Below are 20,977 nucleotides of genomic sequence, written 5' to 3' on the forward strand. Positions count from 1 at the left end.
TAACAGACTCAATAATTGCTAACATAAGCCAGTATGCTAAACAAATAAAAAACAAGAGGAGGAAGGACTAAGAAGGGAATTTCCCAGAAGCCTGTGAGACTTGTAAAAGAGGGGACACAGAGGGTGACCGCAGCCTGCAGGGCAGGAAGTACCATGCATATCTCCCTTATCTTAGACATGGTGGATCACTCTGGTTTTCCTGGCTATCTGCCCAAGCGCCTCGCATTGTGCTGCCTCTCAACCCAGGGGCGTGGGAACAGCCTCGCGCAGACCGCTGGCTCAGGTCTGCTGTGCTCCTGGCCTGCGCTCTGCTTCTCTGGCTGCACGTCGCAGGTCAAAGAGCAGAGCCCGGGGCATCACCGCACACCCATGCTGCTCATGTGAGGGCATCCTATCTATTCATGGCAGAAAAGGCAGGGGAAGAACGAAGGAAAGATTAAAAAGAACTAGAAAGCCTGGAAAAAACAAGGATGTTTGATATTCTCTAAAGGACAATGTAATTCTTTGCAAGGTAAGAAAGAGGAGATTGTTCCTTTGGCTTTGTAACAACTCCATTGGGCACTACAGAAGTGACATCCAGCTCTTTTTTTTTTTTTTTTTCCTCCAGAAAATGCAAGACAAGGTACTTGTCTTCAAAACAGGCACTGGTAAGCTGGAGAGGATTCCTGGTATTTCCCTCATCACCAGGGAAATGGGTACAAGTATCTCAAAGAGCATGCGAACCTGTTTGTCTTGAAGGTCAAGCTCAAATTTTTCACTCAAAACCTGAAAATTTCCTTGGGCGTGCTCCTGCACGTTACCTGGGAAAGCCTCAGCTCTTTGGATCTGACACCATCCCTCTTTCAAACTTGTCCTTATTTCTCCCTCAAGGCCCCTCACTGAGCATGTTCTCAGTCCTTACATCACAGCCTTTAACCCACAAAATCCTCTCCCTTTAAACCCCACCCATACTGCTTGAAGCAGGTATATTTAAGATAAACTGAATGCCACCCTTTCCCTGGGTTTGTCAGTCCAGTTGCACGCTCAGTGCCCAAAGCACAAACCAAACCACCAGGCCCAGTGAACAGTTACTTGCATTTCCCATGCTCACTCCTGAGCCCTTCTTGGTAGCGTTAATACTGGACCTTTGTGTTCAGAGTCAACTATCTTTCCAGATCTCTCCTAATGACATTTAATGGAGGTTTGCTGTTGAGGTCCTCTCTTGCAATCACACACAGGCTGATCCCAGACTCCTTCCATTTTCTGTAGCAGCATACGCAGGCACAATGTTATTAACGACAATATTATATGCAAGCTGCACGGAGCTATTCTGTAAATACCAATTTCAGCATCTACAAATCAGTTTCTCCTCCTCAGCAGCATGCAATCAGCTTGATTTGACATTGTGTAATTGTGGGACAGATACCAGAAGTCAGACCAACAGCACTGGGTACAAGGTCACTTATGCAAAGCTTATCCTCATCAGCTCAAATGCACCTCCCCAAGTTGCAGCAAGTAATACGGAAATGCAACAGAGAACTGCATTACATTTCTTTTTAAACCTCACCTTAACTTGGGTGAGGACGGACTCCGAGCACCCCTGAGGACAGAATGAGAGCAACTACTAGCCATGCAGACTGCTTCTGCAGTCTGGCAGGTTAAGTAAGCAGGAATGTTTGTAAACATTACAGAGACAGATAACCTGGTTCATTACAGCAGCAACTGCTCCCCAGCACCACTGCACTTCCCAGATCTCGACTGTGAGGGGAAATGCATGAGCTTTCCTGCATCCCATGGTCTCAGGGCTGCTTTCTCACTCCTTGGCTCCATCCTGCATACTCTCGTGCAGTGCCACACAGACGTTCCAAGTAACTTTAGTAAGATTAACGTGACTATTGCACTGTGTGCAGCTGGCCTTCGGACACTGGTGACCCATGATACTAGGACACATATCACAGGTTTTGCTCTCTGAAACCCTGTACGAGGCAGAGTTTCACCATTCACACTAGCAGAGCTAATGCTAGAAATTAGTTTGGCTCCCAAATCTGCTTCAGTCTGACCCATAACTTTTACTGCTCACTGCTGGTGGGTCATCATCCACCTTTAAAATTAGGTCTCTTAGTGATGTGCACAGCATGACCTTCAACTCTTACATGAATGAAGTTGAAAGGAAATGGCATGTTTATCCATTGGAACAAGAAAGCTGGAATTGACCTGGAGGATCCTGCTGCTGCTAAGTGAAACGTACAAAGCAGGCTTGTCCCATCCTATCAAAATCAAAGGGAGAATTCCAGCCCATTGCATCCACAAAGCAGCAACCCAGTTTGTAATTGGCAAAGGGAAACAAGTCTTCAGATAACAAGCTGGAGATAAAAATTACTCTGAAGCAAGACCACATTCTTTCAAAAACAGTGACTCTGGTTTCAAAGTATTTTCTAGTACAAAAATCTTCAAAACTTCAGATGCATGAAGTTTTTTCACTGAACTGAAATAACTCTTCAGTTTTGTGACAAGTTTTTTCACCTAAATTTCTTGTGCATTCTTCAGTGCAAATACTAACTACTCTTTGACTTATTCCAAGCATGTACAATAAACAAAATAATAAAAAAAATCCAATGGTAACATTAGTAAGAGACAATTATTACTAGTGAATAGCTTGACCCAGATCTTCTTTCCAAAGCTTGACCCAGATCTTCTTTCCAAAGCAACAAAAGCTTTTCCATTAACTTAAAAAGGAGCATCATGGCTCTGCAGTGAGAATACCAAAAAAGCATCTGTACCAAACACTTGAATTTTTCTGGTAGAAGGAGGGGGTGGAAAATGCCACCAGGGAACACAGCATCCTCCAAATAAACCAGCACGTAACAACGGTGTGTTGCTGCAATGTTAAAGCGTGAAAGTTAGTCTCTGGAGACCGAACATCAGACTAGGAGGTAAGACTGACTGGGGCAGTCAGAGAACACACAAAAGTATCCTACTATAAGCAGAGAAGAACCAGGTGTAAAATACAGGTTGTGTTCCATGTGAGAAATATGCACACCTACCTTTGAACCAGGTGGTGCAGTCAACCCTAAAAATGCATATACTGCATTGTTCTCTCGCGCTTCAAAGAAAGCTTCGTAGTCCTTCAGCATGGGAGTTGGGGTGGGGTGTGGAAACAAAAGAGAGAAGTATGAATTGTCAGAAATAACTGCAGCTCAATTTGGTGTGTTACCCAACCTACACCGAGCAAACTCCTTCCTGCAGCCAAATGCAAAATTCAGCGTGTCACCTCAGGTATTTAACATTAGCACTAATACCCCGTGAACTGTACTGTCTGCAAAGTGACAAGCTGGGAATTTCACTATCTGTAGCAACAAGATGCTGCTGTGAGGTGCTCCCACCTTTCCCAGAGGGACAGCCTCCACAGCAAGGTAGCTGTCACTGGGCTGGCACGGGTGTCCCTCCTGTGGGAACGGGCTGGGCCTGTACCTTGTCATCAGAAACATGTCATCTCCAGATGTCACTGATAACTACTGATTAGTAATGGCAACCATGCAACTATGGACATTAACTCTTAAACCTGTTAAAAGTTAAATTTAAACCTGTAAATGAGAATACACCTTTTCCCATCATGTTTCCCATTAATGATTAGTCTGTGCAAATAAAGGAAATGGGGTAGCACTGTTCATCGTATTCAAGGTGCAATATACTTGCTCTAAATATGCACGCAGCCACTTCCCAGGAAAATTAAGGTAAAAACAATGAAATAATAAAAGAATACCAATGCTTCCCTCTCTGCCCTTTCTTATATTTGAGGCAGAATGCAGTGCTGTACAGAGTACAAACAACTCAGCTTAGTTGTCTAAGTTAGGAAAAAGCAAGTAAGATGCCAGTGTGGCTCAGCAACAGCAGCTGCCAAACACCAACCAAACGAACCCAGGTTTGTGCAAGTCCACCGCTGTCCGAGTTACTGTACTTCACTCACTCTGATTTCCAAACTCAGCACATATCTGTCCTATGACTTTCCTTCTCTCCCTTTTTAACTGAAGCAACAGTACCAGCTTCCTTTGGCTTTACTGGGGAGTGTTTTGATGCAGGAGTCCTGGCTGAGAAACCCAGGGCAAGGCAGCAGCAGATCAGAGCAGGCTCAGTCTCGGGCTGCAGACAGGGAGGGAGCTGCCATTGAGGGCACACTGCTTCACATGCCCATCTGTCTGGTAGGCAAAAACCCAATAAATAGCCAATGCTGCTTGAAAATAGCAGCGTGTTCAGAGTGGGGCAGCTCTAAGAGGCTGCTGCAGCTGGAACAGAAGAAAGTACAGCGAACAGAGGATTCGAGCTGCCTACAGATCAGTGATGTCAAATTCTTGTTCCATTTGTACACACAACATTCAGGTGCTGGTTTGATAAAAACATGTATGATTATGTTAAATCCTCCCTGAAGCCCTTCTGTTGACGGCACTGGGGCTGCTTGATAACAAAGGGGTTGTTTATCTTGCTAGCACATAGTCCAGCAGTCTGCTTTGTGGCATCTACCAGGAAAGGAATGCCTGTGACTAAGGAGCAGGGCTCATGCCAACTTGCACGGCATCTATAGTTACAGCCTTCCTGCTGTGCACAGGCCAATAAAGTCATTTTGCTCATTCCTCTGCCAGTTATGCTGCATCAGATGAAACAAGCAGGGTAGTTCATGCTTGAGATAGATCAGATAGAAGCATAAAGGGGTTCAAGTGTGTGGGCACAGAACTAACTTTTACCTTCCTGAAAGCTAAACTGTACTAACTTGAATCCAGCTACACAAATTGATTGAACTTTGAAAGTTCAGAGTGACACCAACCAAAATTTTGGGGATGAATAAACCCACAGCAAGAACCAATCTGAAGCATTTGTACTCCTCTCTCCAAAATTACTGTATTCAGAACTGTTGTGGGTTGCAGTTGGGGATACAACAGAAACATCTCTGATAAGCAAGCATCCAGATCTAGGTACATACACAGCTTCTCCTCTTCCTGTCCCACACCACTGCATAGTAAAGCCCCGTTCTGCTGCACAGCTGCAGCAATGCAACAGAAATTTGGCAACGTTTCACTGATAAAGGACAACTGCGCAGGGATCTGCTTGCATCCCTAAAGCTGGGACACACCAAGGGGGAAGGGTGATACTGTTGCAACTGGACATTCTATGGTTACAGAAATATTTGCCTCTTTTTGATTGTTTGTTTTTAAAGAGAGATAACGAAACAGAGATCTTCAACTTTTTGTGACATGCCGCTTCCCACCTTTCAGCTGCAACTATTGATCATTACATTTGTTGCTCCAAATCAACCTTTTTCCAGGTCACAACGACAGTAAAATTTTGAGAGGCAAGTGGTACATTAGCTCACTGTGGATAATGTTTCAAGTTCTGCTCTTATTACAAGCAAGAAAAATTCCTGGCGCATTGAGAATAATTTCAGTAGCCACTGCATTGCCTTGCAAAGGTCCAGAACTAGCAGGTTATGACTTACAGGCCTTGCAGGACAGAACCAGGCTGCAAAATGACTCAGAAACCAACACAGCACCAGAAGAACGCATGCTGTGAGCTCTTTTCAGAAGATATTAAGTTTTAAAAATAAAATTAACAGTTAATCTAATAATCATTCAAGCATGGCCTGCTGAGTAGAAGTGCTGCAGGGCAACTTACTTTTGATCAAGGATTAAAATAATTACAAGTAGGAATTGTATTTGCAACATGAGTTTTAAACAGTTCAAGGCACTGGAGTAAGTGGACCGCAACAGCCTTCATTTTGCAATCAGTACATTAAAACTGATCCCAAGAAAGATCAGAAAACTGACTTACGATCGTGGCGGACATCACTTCATATAAGCACTTATTCTGGGAGATGAACAGACTACAGAGCGATCTGGGATCCACACATATTGGCAAAGCCCAGGTAGACTGAACAGATCTCTGAACTTGCTACAGGAGACAACGTTGGTGCAACAGTACTGGTTTTCTGTGAAGTGTTAGTTCACAATCATGGTGAACATGAGAATTAAAAAACTCTGTAAACTTTCGGAGCCAAAAGAGGAGGAAAAAACCCAAAGGGGAAAAAAAAAAAAAAAAAAGTATCTACACTGCAAGGTGGTGGTAGGCTCAATCCAGTACACAGCACAGTGATCTGAGAATCAGGAAGTCCAAATTTTAATCTCTCCTCTATGGCAGAACTAGAATATTCAAGAACCAATTGTTATTAAAAGATCAAGAGGAGGGGAAAATGTCTAACACCTTCCACACCCTTCACGGTTTGCACACTTGAACGTAGAGCTGGCCAGGTCCTTCCCCGCTGATTACAGCAGCAAAGCACAGGCTATGGCAGGGAGTTAGAGGACTGAGAGGAGGAGAAATGGAGACCTGAAGCCACCGCTTACCCCGAGGTACCGGCTGTCATTGAAGAGCCGGGGCGGCAGGGGGTTCCCACTTGCGGGCCGGCTGTCTTCAGGGACGTTCTCACGCATCCATTTCCGATTCTCCTCGTTGGCGGCAATATCCTTTTCCTCAAATTCAATTTTGTTGGCTTCCAAGAAACCTAACACATCTTGTTGCTGCTTTTTAATCTGTCACAAAAGAGGCAGGAGGGGAGAGAAAGCAAACAAAATCAGTCAAACCATTTTTTTCCACTGCTGATTATGCAATTCCAGGGTTCAATACAGAAACAAGGGGGTACAAAACAGGTTGAAAATGGAAGTGGTAAGAAACTTCTTAGAACAAATACGTATCTTCTAAAGAGCCATATCTGAGCCTTGACTTGCCTCCTATATAACTGAATAGGCTGAAGTCTAAAGACACTATCAGCATACACATGAGTGTTGTGAACCTTAAAGGTCTCCAACCACAAGCAAAGGTGCGAGTAGCCACCTTGCAGAGGCTATGGTGGTTGGGCTTTAGAGTTAACTCAGGGGAATGTTGTTTTTTAAGTGAAGTTTGCTGGCAGGACATCTGAGATACAACCTGCTTCCTTCACGTCTCTGGAAGCACAGTCTCAACCCACCCTTCTCAGAGTCCAGGTTTTTGTCCCCCCCCCATCTAGGCTGTGCACCTCACTGCAGGGACTTCCTGACAGGGGTCTCTGAGTTGTTCACAGCAAGATCCCACAGCAATTTTGGCTCATGTTTCTTTGCACTAAAAAATCCCCCTCTTCTGCTACATTCCAGGTTTCAGCAGCGGCAGGTATGGTTTCTGGAGAGCTGTGACCCTGCACTCCCTGTCCTCATTCATCTCCAGAAGTCTCAGGGAGTGACTGCACAGGCCGGATGAGATCTCACACCTGATGCTGCCCATCCTCTGCATACTCACACAGCAACCAAGTGGAAAGCAGGGCCTATGGGGCAAAAACTGCTGGCTTTTTACAGGAAAGGTGGTTTTCATTACTGTCCTATATGAATTACAGACTTCCTGATACGGCAATGTTCTGCTTACGGTCTGTTCTTCCTCTGCATGACTTTTCCACCATAGAGGAAATTATAACCATGCACATCCTGGCAAACAATTAAAAATGAGATTTGATGGGAAATTTGTTCCCTTCAAATTATTCCCTTCAGTACAAAACCAGTCCAAGGCCCGGCTTTAACCTGATCAGCTCAGTCCAACAAAAGCAGCACTTCATACAGATGTGGCACTGCTGCTAATTCAGGTCAGCCAGCAGCCTCCCCGAGCAGCCTCTCCATATAGGGTGAAGGGAAAGCACGCAGCTCCGGCGGCACGGCACGGCACAGCACGGGCACCCAGCCACGGAGAGCTAAATGTGGTGCCTGCGGCCCCGCACGGAACGGGAGCTGCAGGGAGGGCGAGAGGTCCCGCGTAGGAAAAATGCTACTACGGGACAAAACCGGCAAGGGTGCAGTTTGGGAGAGCAGCGTGTGGCATCTCCAGAGCAACCCAGGAGAGCAGCGTGTGGCATCTCCGAGGCGGAGACCGCCATGCCTCGGCAGCCGTTACCCATCCACTGCCTTGCCGTGGAGCAGCTGCTCCGGAGCCATCCCTGCTGCCTGTGCGACAATCCAGGATAGGGGAACCGGCCCAGGTGAAACTAGGACTGGGGTAGCGTAGGGTGTTTTTTAAAAACCTGCATAGCTAGATCTTCTGCATCCAGCTCAGTGTAGTGCAAAGGGGACCAGCCCTGCCCTCCTGACAGAGGAAAAACATGCTCCCAGCTTCAGCGGAGAAGCCACCTGGCCAGGGCTGCGAGAGCCAACTTAAGTCTGGCCAACACATCAGCAGAGGAGCTGCTAAACTCCATAAGTGAGTACTCTTGTACCCTCAAATATAAGAATATTGCTGGGCATTAGCCAATTTTCATCACGGCTAAAAATAAAAATGGACAACTTGATACCACTCTAAGGAAATAATTCATGTTACAGTCTGTATAGAAAAACATTTCTCAGCAGACTCTAATCTACTGGTAAGAGATTTCTTCGCTTGCTTTTATTTTAATAACAGGGGTCACAGCAGGAGGCAACAGTCAGGGCAAGTTTTTCTACATCATGCCATACAGCTCAGAGGTTAAAAAAAGGCAAGCACTTCCTTCATGAATTATTCTGTAGGACTAAAGTAAGGGAAAGATCTTTGTAATTGTAAACTCCTCTGTCAGTGGTTGTGGGTATGTCATAGGCCACAAGTAGTCAGTATCTAAGGCAACATACTGAACTGGTAATAAACAGATATTTTTTTTCCCCAAACTAGTAACATTTTAATTAACCTTTTCCCACCATTTGTAAATGCCAGATCCAACTAGTTTTCATCAGTCTCACTCCAAAATCTGCTGCTTAGTGAAAACACACTTTGAGATGTCCCAGAATTTTCAAGAAAAAAAAAACACCAAGTTTTAACCCAATCTGCTATCAAACTACACGCTCTGCCATGTAAAACAAGAGCTCTAAGTTTGACAGCAATTAGCATTTTGATCTCCTGACAAGTCTCTTTAGTTTTTAAATCAATTTTACTATTCAACTGCCTCCTAGCCATAAAGACATCCTCACATTCCTCACAGCATCTCAGCTCAGGCTTACAGTGCAACCCCTCCACAGGCAGACTCCCCTATCCACTCCTTTCGTGCAGCACTCAGTATGACAGGGCTGTACTACCTCAGCCATTCAGATGCTTCTTCAACAGGAAGAAAATAGCCTCTGCTATCCTATGTTGCCATTATTTCATACGATGAACTTAAACAGAGTTTTCCTCTTACACATACATATGCAAAACATCTCTCTGTACACTGCCACATTGCCTGTTTTGCTCTATTTTTGCTCGTTCTCCCAGCTTCATGAAGCAAGGATAGTCTGGGTTGTTTTTTCAGCTACAGGTAGCACAACCAGATCCCAAGTTCACGACCGCAGCTCCAACGGGCTATCACAGCAGATAACCCTCTCTGCTTGTTTAGGAAGAGCTAGCAAGCTGGAAATATATTTTTTTCTGCTAGAGAAGGCACTGCATGGAAGGCAAGCATGACAGCTTGGTCTCTGTGCTGTTCTCAGCCCATCTGTGGTCAAAGGAGGTAATTCTCTGAAGAACTTTAAAGAAAAGCAACGAGCTGGTGTTGATGCATAAGTAATATTAGTTTGAAATCCTAGTTTTCAGGCCAAAGGAAAAAAAAACAAGTTGGAAGATTAAAGAGATGATGTCTTCCCCCCAGCTCCTCAGACAAGTCTTCTGACCACAGTGACAAGCACTTACACAAGAGTGTTAAATGCTCCAGCAAAACACGGCACCGATCACTGGGCTGAACAGACACCGAGCTGCCAGACTGCATTATTTTATGGGATTTTATTTAGAAAACTTCTGTTAATCTCAGGCAGCAGAATACCACTGGGAGGGAAGTGCCTAAAATAGAGCAAGAGACGGCTGCTGCTGCTTCAGGGGATTTTGTCTTAATCAAAAGGGCATACGCTGTCCTCAGGACAAGAGCCTGGAAGATGGTTCCTGCTGCCCATGTTTGGTAAGGAGCGAGGAACCCTTCTTCAGGATGCGCCTGTCAACATGCAGCACTTGCTTCCCAAAAAACCCTCTCCCAGCTACCAAAGCAGGCATGGACACCGGCCAGCGCCCTCCCTGATACTGCACCTTGTCCTACGCCAACAACTATCATATCTACGGCTATTTTGGCCTGTTAGCTGTAGCTAACCACAGTTTGCAACCATGAAAATCCTTGTTTACAGCAAGTGCTTGCGACACATTTTGCAGGGCAGAGTGTGCCAGTGGAGAGCTGGGAACATGTGTGCAGCCAGCACAGGAGCTGGGGTGCCGAGAGCAACACTGCTGAGGCCGGGTGGTCCTGAGGCTTGGGGACCAGCACTGGTGAGGCAGGACTTGTGGATAGACACAAAAGCACAAGAACAACAGAGAAATCAAGGACAGGCATGGGTAGACAACGACAAGGAAGGAAAGAGGCTACAGGCAGGAGCAGATGGAAGAAGCAAAATGGATAGATGGAGACAGGGGTGAAATCCCAGGGGTGGAGGTAGGATGGAGCCAGAGGGACAGAAGAACGGTTGGGGTGGGGAGCAGCACAATCAGTTCTGCCAAGAGGAAGGGCCGCATCCTGCTGGAGCTCACTGCTACCCTGCTTGGGGAAACAAGTATGCTCTCACGAAAGCCAGTTTTGCTCACAGATGGCTTTACCCCCACCCCAGAAACACACACCTGGTTTCTCAGCCTGAACACACTGACTTACACTTCTCTCTCAAGCCATTCCGGGGGGAAAACAGCTAAAAATACCCAAGTGGAAACATTATACTTTTTGCTGATGTTCCTAAGATAATGTTAAAAGGGAAGCTTTAACCAAATGAATCTATTTCCACTTTGTTTTGCCTTTCAATGTCTGTTCCAGAGACAGAAATAGCTTTATGGTAAGTTATTGGTGGTTAAGTGAAGTCTCACCACCAAGCTGTACTCTTCTGCATGCAGAATCTGCATGAGCAACATCAGAAGCTGATGCTTCCAGATTTTTTTTTTTGTAAGATATCCTTCTGTTTTAAGATTCTCTTCCTTTCTAGTTATAAGCTGATCATAAAACATGAAGCTTTCAACAGAGCATGTGTACAGAATAACATTATGAAAATGAGCAGTTTAGAGTTATGAACAAGTATTGTCCCTCAATTGAATGTACATCAGAAGTTTAATTTGCATCAGTGAATGATGTCAGTATGCAAGAGAAACTGCGTCAAAGCTGCCAAGAGTAAAAACAGGTGACATTTTCCAAGGAATCACAGTCCATCAAAAATGAAGCTTTCAACCCTAAGTGGGCAGAAAAACTTCCCAGAAAATGCTGGAAACATTTTAGACTCAAGATTTTTTCTCTCCTCCAAATCTTTACTCATTACAAAAAAACCCCAACCAACCAAACAAAAAAAACTCAACTAAAAGATAACAAACAGAACGGAGGCAGGGGGTGATGCTGCAGGACCTCAGTCCAGCAAGCAGGCAATACTTCATCCCCACCTCCAGCCAGGCCTGTAAACTGGCTGACAGCCAGCCTCTCTTAGCACTACCTGCTGCAAGGCAACAGCTGTTGTAAACACTTTATTGAAATTCAAAGAAGTTTCTATCTTATTTTGTATACACAGCCATACACATAGAAAAGAATAGTCTAGTTTACACTGCTGGCCAAGAGGGGTTTGGGGTTTTTTTTAGGTTTTGTTCTTTTTTCAGTTTATAAATACATTCCTTGTTGGACAATAGACATGTTTTGGAAATCTATTTATGGACCACAGGAACCCTAAGTAAGTTTACAGTTTGAACGCTGCTTTTTTGATCCCACAACAAACTGCCCCATGCCGATAATGCAGCCGCAGCTCTGCCGTTCTGGCGCTCGGCATGGGGCGTTCTCCACCAGTTCTGTGGGTCCTGTGTCCTGACCTCCATGCAGGAAAAAACCATGGAATTTTCCCCCCCTCTATAAAGTTCCCAGCCATGGTTATATCATCACTTATAGTGTCCAGCTCCAGGTGAACATGTGGCCTGCACCGCCTCTCCCAACCTCACAGCCAGGAGCAGCAGGACAACAGAGAAGCAAAACCTTACAGCAGATCTAGATCTTGCACACTTCTCAATTTGGTTTAAAGACAAAACCAGCTTTAAAAGGGTTTTTTACCATTTCCAATTCCAACCTTCTGGGTTCTAGATTAGGAAAACCAACTACATCTTTAAAACAGTTGTATTTCAAGCCACTGATGATTTCAAACAAGCTGTTTCATCATTAGGGGGGCAATTCTTTAAACCACAGGGGGTATCCACTTTGTGCGGAAAGGTGAAAGAGTTCCAATCCCCAGATGATGCTACTGTTTGTAGCCAGACTTGTAACCATCAGTTCTTACAATGGTTCAGTACCTTTCTGAAGACTGATGAACTCAAGTTTAAACAGCAGAGTGCAGCATAAGAAATCTTCATCAAATCCCAGTGGCAGCCAGCAGTGCCATCCTTTCACTCATTTCAGCCAAGGTGAAAATATCCAGAAAATGGTTTTCCTTGGAGGGAGCAGGGCAGCACAAGGAATGCTGCACTGCTGCCAAGACAAATTAACTTGCCACAGGGTGTCCCACAGGCTGAGCTGAACACTGACTTCAGGACTTGACCACCTCTGCCACTGCGGCTGGCTAACACCACAGCAATTCACAGCCATTTTTTGAAGAAAAAAAAAAAAAAAAAAAAAAAAAAAAGTTGGGTGGGTTTTGGTTGGGTTTGGGGGTTTTCTGGTATTTCTCATCAGATTTCTAAAAGGGTAATGTCTTCCTCATGTGTGTTGCTAATGCAGAAGTTAATACTTGCAAATTAGTTGCAAAATGCTTGTCATTTCACCTCCTAGCACAATGTAATTTGTAGGAGTTAAACAGCACAGCAGTTCAGCTATGTATTTAAATGTCCTAGATTCCTGACAGCCCCCTAAAATTGTTCTCCACCCTCAGGACACTACAGCAGGGCTCCCTTCAGAGACAAAACACCTCTGAGCAGGCTTGGTCCTGGGCCTCCATCAGTTTTCTTTGTTTTTACTGTAATATTCAAGGAACCAGATTTTTGTATGAAGTGTGTTTGTTGATTTTATTTGTATGAACAAGCCAGTTTGTTTTTTTTCCCCCCTATCAGCTTAAAAATCAGGAGGTGTCAGTTACGGTGGTGCTGGTGGTCACCATCCACTGTCAACAGTGGACAAAGGGTGGGAAACCAGTAGGCACCTACTGTCTCTGAGGTGTCTCCCAGTGATTCGTGTCTCACTCTCACTCCTCTCTGCCTGGTAGAAAACCTACCTATTTCTAGGTCTGGGCAATTATCATTACAGAACTCAAACCACTTCTTTGTTCTGGCTGTTTTAAGCCAAGCTTTACACATAGTAATGTCGTCATTCTCTCTCCCAGCACTTGGTTTCTGGTCTGCAAGGAATGAGATTGAGGACAAACACAGCAAAACCACCATGAACTTACATGACCTAAATCAAACACAAGAGGCTGGAGAAGCTCACGCTGTATTTGTGCTGCGTTTTTGGATTTGGGTTGTTGGTTTTGTTTTGTTTTTTTTTTTTCCCCAGAAATCAGGCAGTGTCCAGATGGACTCCATATGTACTTTCTCCCTCCAGGGCCCTTTGGGAAAGCCCATGCAGCCCTATCTTATTGTGGTTTGCTCCCAACAGCTTAAAAGTTGTTTATCTGGATATGGCTCTCACCACCAGGCACCCACTGACCCTGGGCTGCATTAGCATCATGTTCCAGCCTGGGACCCAGGGCAGGAGGGAATGGGCCCCAGCTCACAGTGAGAGCGGCAACCAGACTCCTGTTGCTTGCATGTGATTCTGGAAGCCCCTTTTTAAAAGCAGGAAGAAGTCCTGGAGTGAAAGGATGCAAAAAGAGCAGCACTAAGAGCAAGGTTGGGGGAAACAAATCAAGGCTACTGAAAGGTTTCTGCAACCTAACCTGGAGGTTGCGTCACGTCTGGCAGCACACGGTCTGCCTGCAATGGGGCATTATCCAGGCGTAAGGTACCACACCACAGATCAGATTTTGCAGCACAAGCCAAGAATAAAGCTAGCACAAAGAACAAAGTCTGTACTTCCCAAAACAAATCGCTCCAGAAACCACAGAAAGTTATATAAATGGAAAAGCTGATTCATGAGAACAAAAATAAAAGCTTCTCTTATGGATTATAATGCATTGTAAGTGCACTTATTCAGCAACTCAAAGCCTAAAATTTTCTTAAATCCCCCACCAACAAAACCCAAGTCAAAAGATCCTAGTGTATTCAACAAGTTTTTCCTACCAGAAGAACCAAGTATGAAAGTTAATGTCACCTCCATGTACTGGAGTCCTGGGGATCAGGATTCTCAATGGAACCAAAGGCCCTTATGAACTCGACTCCCACTCAGTTTTATTTACTCTTAGACACAGACTGCAAAGAGAATAAAATCCCCAGTGGGAGTTTGGCTTTTAGTCCCCTTAGCCTGCTTTGGAAAGTTCAGCCAGTAACACAGGCTTAGCTCCTCTGTTGGGCACAGCCCAGTAAAGCAGCCTGCTGAGTAGGTTCCTAATTGCTATGGCGCTGACTTGCCATCGAATTCAAGAAATTACTTAGCAAAAACTAAGAAACTTTTTCTCCATTGTTCCAAAGGAAAGAAAAAGTAACATAATCATCATTTTGAAGATACTAATTTAGAAAACTAATCTGAGCCTAATTCTGTTCAGAAGCACAGGGGAACACTAAATGCAGTATCTCACACGTTTCACTTATGCTGTGGAAGCGCATCAAGAGCTGAAGGAACCACGCAGGCTCACTTTTCTGAAAGGCAGGTGAGCTGCCCGCTCCTTCCTCATCTTGGTCGGTGCTCGGCACCCGGATGGACGGTGCCTTTGTACCACGGACGTGTGGTCATGCACCCTGCACGTGTGTAAAGGCCTGAACGGTGGGACAGCACGCATGGCGTATGCTCAAGGCAAGGACTTCTGTGCCTTGTAAAGTATGATAAGCGTTGAGGGAAAGTAGTGGTGTAAATACACTAATGCCTGGTTTCCATCATCACTGGCTGTGCACATGGCAGTGTTACTTCCCACCCACGGGAGATCCAGGTGAGCACCAGTGTCACATCATTTCAGGTGGAGGTGTAAATACAGTGCTATGAAGAGCATGCATCAGGAGAGCAATGGTCATGGAAAGCAACTGCTCAGAAACAGGATCCCAAAGGCTCTTCACAGTTACACTACATGGTGATTTGGGGTATTTGTCATTTGGTACCTACAAAAGTAGACACCTGTTAGCAAGAAGCAAGGCTGGAGCACATTAAGCAATCCCTTAGTCATGCTGTGGGCATAATCACACCAGCACCTGGCAGAAGCAAATCTACAAGAAGTTCACTTTTGTTAGCGTTGCATCGTACCATCAGTCAAAAATATCTGGACTCAAATGGTATCAACTCTTTCATTTAAATGTATACAGGATTCAAGGTCAATGCTGCAGCAGGATTTCTGAATGTCGCTAGTTGCAATACAGCAAATTCTACCAAAGTTCTATTACAGTCAAGTTCTAATAAGAAAGATACTAAAAGGCCAGAAATAGGCCAGAACAGACTCGCCGCATCACATCGAACGTCTGTGTAGCTACTTTCCTGCAGCAGTAGCCAAAAGCAGATTCCTTTACCCAGTAGTCAAATATGAGGACAACTAACATTTCCTTACTTATATCTTCTCATCTTCTGGCAAACAGCAGTAGCAGCACTGCCTAATGAAGCCTTGATAACTTTTTAATGTGTTTTAAGTTAACTTTCTATGAAGGTACCTTAAGGATCAACATATTATCCCAGCTTAAGTCAAATTCTGCTCTTAACAAATACTATCCAAGCATGGGGGAAATGTGGGAGATTAATCCATTCATCCTTTTATACCTGCTTGTCAAGGATTACTGTGGTGCTACCAGGTTTCTAACACAGATCATCTTCTCATCAGCAACACCTGAAGACAATGTATAAAAGAACCATTTAATAAATTGCAGATTTAGTTCCAGTCCATGAAAATGATTCTCCATCAGCTGAAACACCACCCTTTTTCCTACGGAAGCCACCAAATTCAGAAGTAAATCTTTCTCTCTTTTGGCTGCAAGGAGAAAGAGTGAGATTGTGCATTCTCCTTTAACTCTCCTCCCTACTGGCCACTCCCCAGTAATTCAGTCACTCATTTAGCATTTCCTGGCCTGTCAAGGCTCATGTACCACATTGGCAGCATCCTACTCGTTTTGCCCAAGCGCCCAGCTCAGCCACAAGCCCACCAGCCAGATGCGCAAAACTCACAAGAGTGTTCTGCATGGTTGTACAGATCAGATGCAACATGCCTTTAGTCAGGGTATCTGTGTCCTCACCAAAAAAAGAAATTAAACATCCCTCTACTCTCTGCTTTAGATGCTTTATTAATTCTGTAAAGTGCTTAGAAAGAGTCACTATTGCCAAATCAAAGTTATGCAGAAGTCAGGCTGCCAGTGCTCTTCTCCATAGCAGTCACAGCCTACTAAAGGACTAGAACCATAGGAGCAATAGAAAACATTCCAAGGTTTTATCACAAATATGGATTAACTCATTGTGTAACAATAAACATGGCATGTCTCTCACGTTTCGCTTTTCTTAAGGAAAGGTCTTCCCTAGTTACCTGTGGCTCCTCTGCTGGAAATACAGTCAGAGTTCACTCTGGAGGAAGGAGCTACATGGTTAGAACTGAAACTCCAATACAAAGGAATTAAATTACTGTTGTGATCTGGTTCAAATCGCTCCATGCATGCTCATCTTTGCTCTACGCTTATAAGCACTGTGCCCAACACACTGACTTATACTGACAATCAGGTTATTAATTGCGAGGAAAAGAACCACTACACATCACGTGACTCTAAAGTGATCGGTTTCTAAATCCAAGGGGAAAAAAATAAGGCTCTCTGTGGGGTCCGCGTGACAGTCCTTGGCAACCTGGATTTACTAAACCCTGCATGACACTACTTTTCAGTTGGCAGGTAAGTGGCCTTCCTACAGAAAGCTTTCCATCTGACCAACGACTGATAGCAGTGACTAAAGTACAACAGCTAAAAAACCTTGGTTGTGCAGTACATCTGAACAACTCCTACCTCCCACCATGCGATTCAGACAGTACGAACAGTTACAACACATTTTCTGGATTTTTAAACCGTGATGCTTTTGGTATGCCAACACCCCTGAGTACGCTACTGCAGTGGCTGGTGTACTGTGGTGACCACCAGTATCTCTCCAAACACAGATCCCTCTGTACATCAAGAGATCTGCTTTTTGTTTGTTCGGGGTTTTCCATTTCCCCCCCACCCCCCCACCCCCACCCCTTTTTTTTTAAAGCCATGTGAAAAGTGACAGCAATGCCCAGTGGGATTATTTGCCTGGATTTCAAAAACAAACAATCCCCATACCACCAAAACTTCCATTTTCAAGGACTTCAATACAAGTTTTTAACATTTTAAATCTCTTTCCATCATCAGGCAAAAACTAGAGGTGTTTGCAAGCCTTTTTATACTCTGCACTTCCATGCACCTGAAACACAAGACCCCCAGCAGCTGGGCAAGGGAGTAGAGTTAAAACCCAAGAAGTCACAAGAAGGGGCTGGCAGCACCAGAGCTGTTACTAGAAGAGGCACCAAACCTCCCTATGCGAATGTTTTTTGTAGACAACCTAACAGCCCGAACACGGAAATACAGTGAATGCTAATGAAGCTTCCAACTGCTGAACACCGGGTGAAGTGTTTCAGCTCTGGAGAGGTGTCAGACTTAGATTTGTCCTCTCTCAAAAGGAAGGATCTGTGCTTCATGTAAAACAAGGGGGATGCCCGACTACTGCTTAACTCCCTGTTCACGCTGGGCTTCAGGGAGGAGTGACAGCAGCACAATTATCCCCTCCCTTCATGTGGTTTCTGCAAACAGCCCCACCAGGAGCCCTGTTTGATTAAGGATGAACTTTGTACTTGAAGCAGGCTGGTTTCTCTGGGCACTGGCTGGCAGCAGCTTGAAACTCATAGGCCCAGACCTCGCCAGCATCAAAAGCCTGCTTATCCTCACACAGGCACTCCATCTAGGCTGCTCCCAAACTTCACCTCCTCCAGCATGGGGTCCAGGGACAGTTATCCAGGAGAGAGTGTCAGAGAAGCACAGCTCATCACTGGGACCTTACACATTCAACCTGCAGAAATCAGGGTCATGGAAAGAGACCACCTCCTTGAACTCCAAAGGCTTGTCTCTGAGCACGTGTTTGCCCCTTCTTGCACCAGCGTATGCCTTGGTGCAGCTACATGGAGGTCTGAGCTGGAGAAACTCTTCCAGTTGCACAATGGTATTGTTCTGGGGGCCTCAACCCAGCTCACCGTGCTGACATGTGGATACTTGTGCCGTCACAAGGAAAAGCACAGGGCAGGGAAGAAAATGAGGCAGGGGATGCAGCACTGCCTCTCCCAGCAGCCACACCAGCTGAAAGGATGTATCAAACCGTGGCCTCAGGCCACCCTGTATCGGGCCTTTGCTTCATTCAGCAACAGGAAGGATTTGCAAGTGCAAATATTCACTTATCAGTGTTTTTTCTAGTTTCTTTTGTAAATATACTACTGAAGTTAGCCAAAATAAATGTCTTTCAAAACGAAGCTTACAGACCTAAGCCTCCCCTTATCTTGCTTTAGATGAGAATGTAAAGAAACGTTGATGTATTGCAAAGCCACAGCTTTAACCACGTGCACTGACACCACCCACAAACCATTGCAGCACTCAGAACTGTCACAATCAAAAGGAAAACACCACCATTGCAATACAAAATAAATTGACCCTTGGCAATTTTCTAAGTCAATTTTGTGGCATTTGACTTTCATAAGCCTGAAAATTGCTTGCCTGGTCCAAAACCAACAGAGAGACAGCTTCCTACTGCAGGAATACAGGCTCCATTATCTCGGTTATCCGTTAACACAGCATAAGCAGCAGCAGAGTATGAACTCTTCATTTATTACGCACGATTGTTTTCTGTGGCAGGCTTGGAGCTTGGCAGTCTGTATCTCCCTGGACTTTCAACCTGTGCCTATTCACTGCATCCAAATGCTGTGCAGGGTTAAATAAAAACAAACAGATCTGCTCCTCCCAAAAAACAGTACAAAACTAACATAGCTCCTGAACATCACAAACATGAGAGCAGCAGGAAAAGCAGACAAAGGAACCACACACTGCATTATCCTGCAGCAGTCACCAGGCTTCCAAGACTACCAGGGAGAAGGAAATGCAAACCCCAGCATCTGCGTAACAACAACTGCCCCAGGGTCTGGAATGGATGGTGTATCAGCCAGAGCATCTCCAGCAACTGCACATATCTGAGCAAGGTTTATGATTAGCAGGAAAGCAGAAATCTAACAACAAACCTGTCATCACAGCTTCTGAATTTTCCCTCATTAATCATTACTGACATTTGCAGTTGGTTGTGTGGCACAACTCAGGCAGAACAGCAGAGAACTGCAAGCCTCATGAAACCTTGTGTAATGTTCCTACTTGTACACCAACAAAGCCATTCGGGTTAGTGCCAGTACTAAGTGCCTGCTCCTGGTCCATCCCCCCAGGGAGGAGAGACATTCCACCACCACCACCGAACCTGGGAGCAGCCCCACACCCATCCACTCCCCAGCCATCAGCCAGCACTGTAGCCTCTTTGTCCATTTTTCCAAGCAGTGCCAGCTGGGTTAGGCACGACGGAAGGTGAAGTTGTTTATGCTCACTCCCTCCTTTGGGATGGTCACCTGGGATGGTCAATGGACAACTCAGAGAGGCCCTGAGCAGAGAGCAGCCTCCAGCCACGGCCTCTTCCCCTAGCACGACCGTTCAGTGTATTGCCAGTGTCTCTACAGCCTCAGCATCTCGCTCTAACTCTTATCTGAGGCACAAAACCGTCTCAGGAAACAGGAGCTTTTGCTATGTGGAAGAAAAAAAAAGTTCTTAAGTCTAAGCTACTTCTGTCACAGACTCCCTGAACAATTCTGAATATACCCTTTGCCTCCCAGAGCTTCCTTTCCTAAGCTGTTAGTTGGCAGGAGGAATTATTTTTTCAAATCACTGCTTATTTACTTTCTTATTTGGATTAGGGATCATTTTTGGCTGTTTCCACACACAGTATCAAATGCACCACCAGCCCAGCCTCATAGACACGCTTCACACACCGACTATAATGCAATTTAACACAAGACTAATCTCCCGCAAGATAATCAGGCTCAGCATCCTACAAGATGCAGAAAACTCTCTGGAACATGGCACGTTCCTAGATATTCAGAAGTTCTCAATGTGGCTGAGAATAATGGCGGGAAAGGCACTGAGGGTGCCACTGAAAACCTGACTACTTGCTCTAGAGGCTTTCAAAAGGGCTTTAGTCCTGAAAGTCTGAACTTCGCTGTTGTTGTCAGGTTCTCAGTCTGATTTTTTCAGCCAGTCTCTCTCTGAGAGCCAGAAGATTTATTCCTCCTTTACCTTCATTTTCATGGAGGGCTCCAGCACAGGTCTTAGCAGTCCATGCAATGCTGGCAGCAACTACACCCTATGAAAACTGCTGGCTGTTGTGTTACATCAGTTAAAATGGCACAGGTCCCACCTCGTTCCACCCTGAAACTTCAGCCTCCACCATCTGCACAGCATTTGGCTAGTATTTACCAGGGAAGCAGCCTGAGAAGCTAGCCTTAGATCAACATGCCCCACAGACTGCGGAGGGCTACAGTTTGGGGTGTTTTATGGAAACAGCTGCTAAGATAATTATTTCTCAGAATCTGTGGATTTATGCTGGCAATGAGGAGCCCTGCACGGCAGAGAGAGTAGAGAGGAAAAACATTTTTTGTTTTGTTTTTCTGATGAGAGATGAACTCTGGCTAGGCAAGGAGTTAAAAGCACAGGCAAGCATTGCACAAGGCTCCTGTGGCTTGCCATAAAAAGAAGGTTTATTTCCTGTATGGTTTAGCACAAGAGAGGCTAAATTAACTGACAAGACTAAAAGTTT

At 45.0% G+C, this 20,977-nt stretch overlaps 1 protein-coding gene across 1 annotated transcript in view; it reads right to left on the minus strand.

Annotated features, from left to right (window-relative positions):
* The window catches only part of SH3BGRL (SH3 domain binding glutamate rich protein like), a 37,622-nt gene that overhangs the window by 5,146 nt on the left and 11,499 nt on the right, over positions 1–20,977 (minus strand). Inside the window, exons 2-3 of the mRNA XM_037408603.1 lie at positions 6,372–6,557; positions 3,024–3,104 (exon numbers count right to left, since the gene is read on the minus strand). Of these exons, the coding sequence (XP_037264500.1) occupies positions 3,024–3,104; positions 6,372–6,557 (267 nt within the window). The remainder of the gene's footprint in view (positions 1–3,023; positions 3,105–6,371; positions 6,558–20,977) is intronic.

The sequence above is a fragment of the Falco rusticolus genome, chromosome 14 (assembly GCF_015220075.1).
Source record: "Falco rusticolus isolate bFalRus1 chromosome 14, bFalRus1.pri, whole genome shotgun sequence".
In the NCBI taxonomy this organism is placed as follows: domain Eukaryota; kingdom Metazoa; phylum Chordata; class Aves; order Falconiformes; family Falconidae; genus Falco; species Falco rusticolus.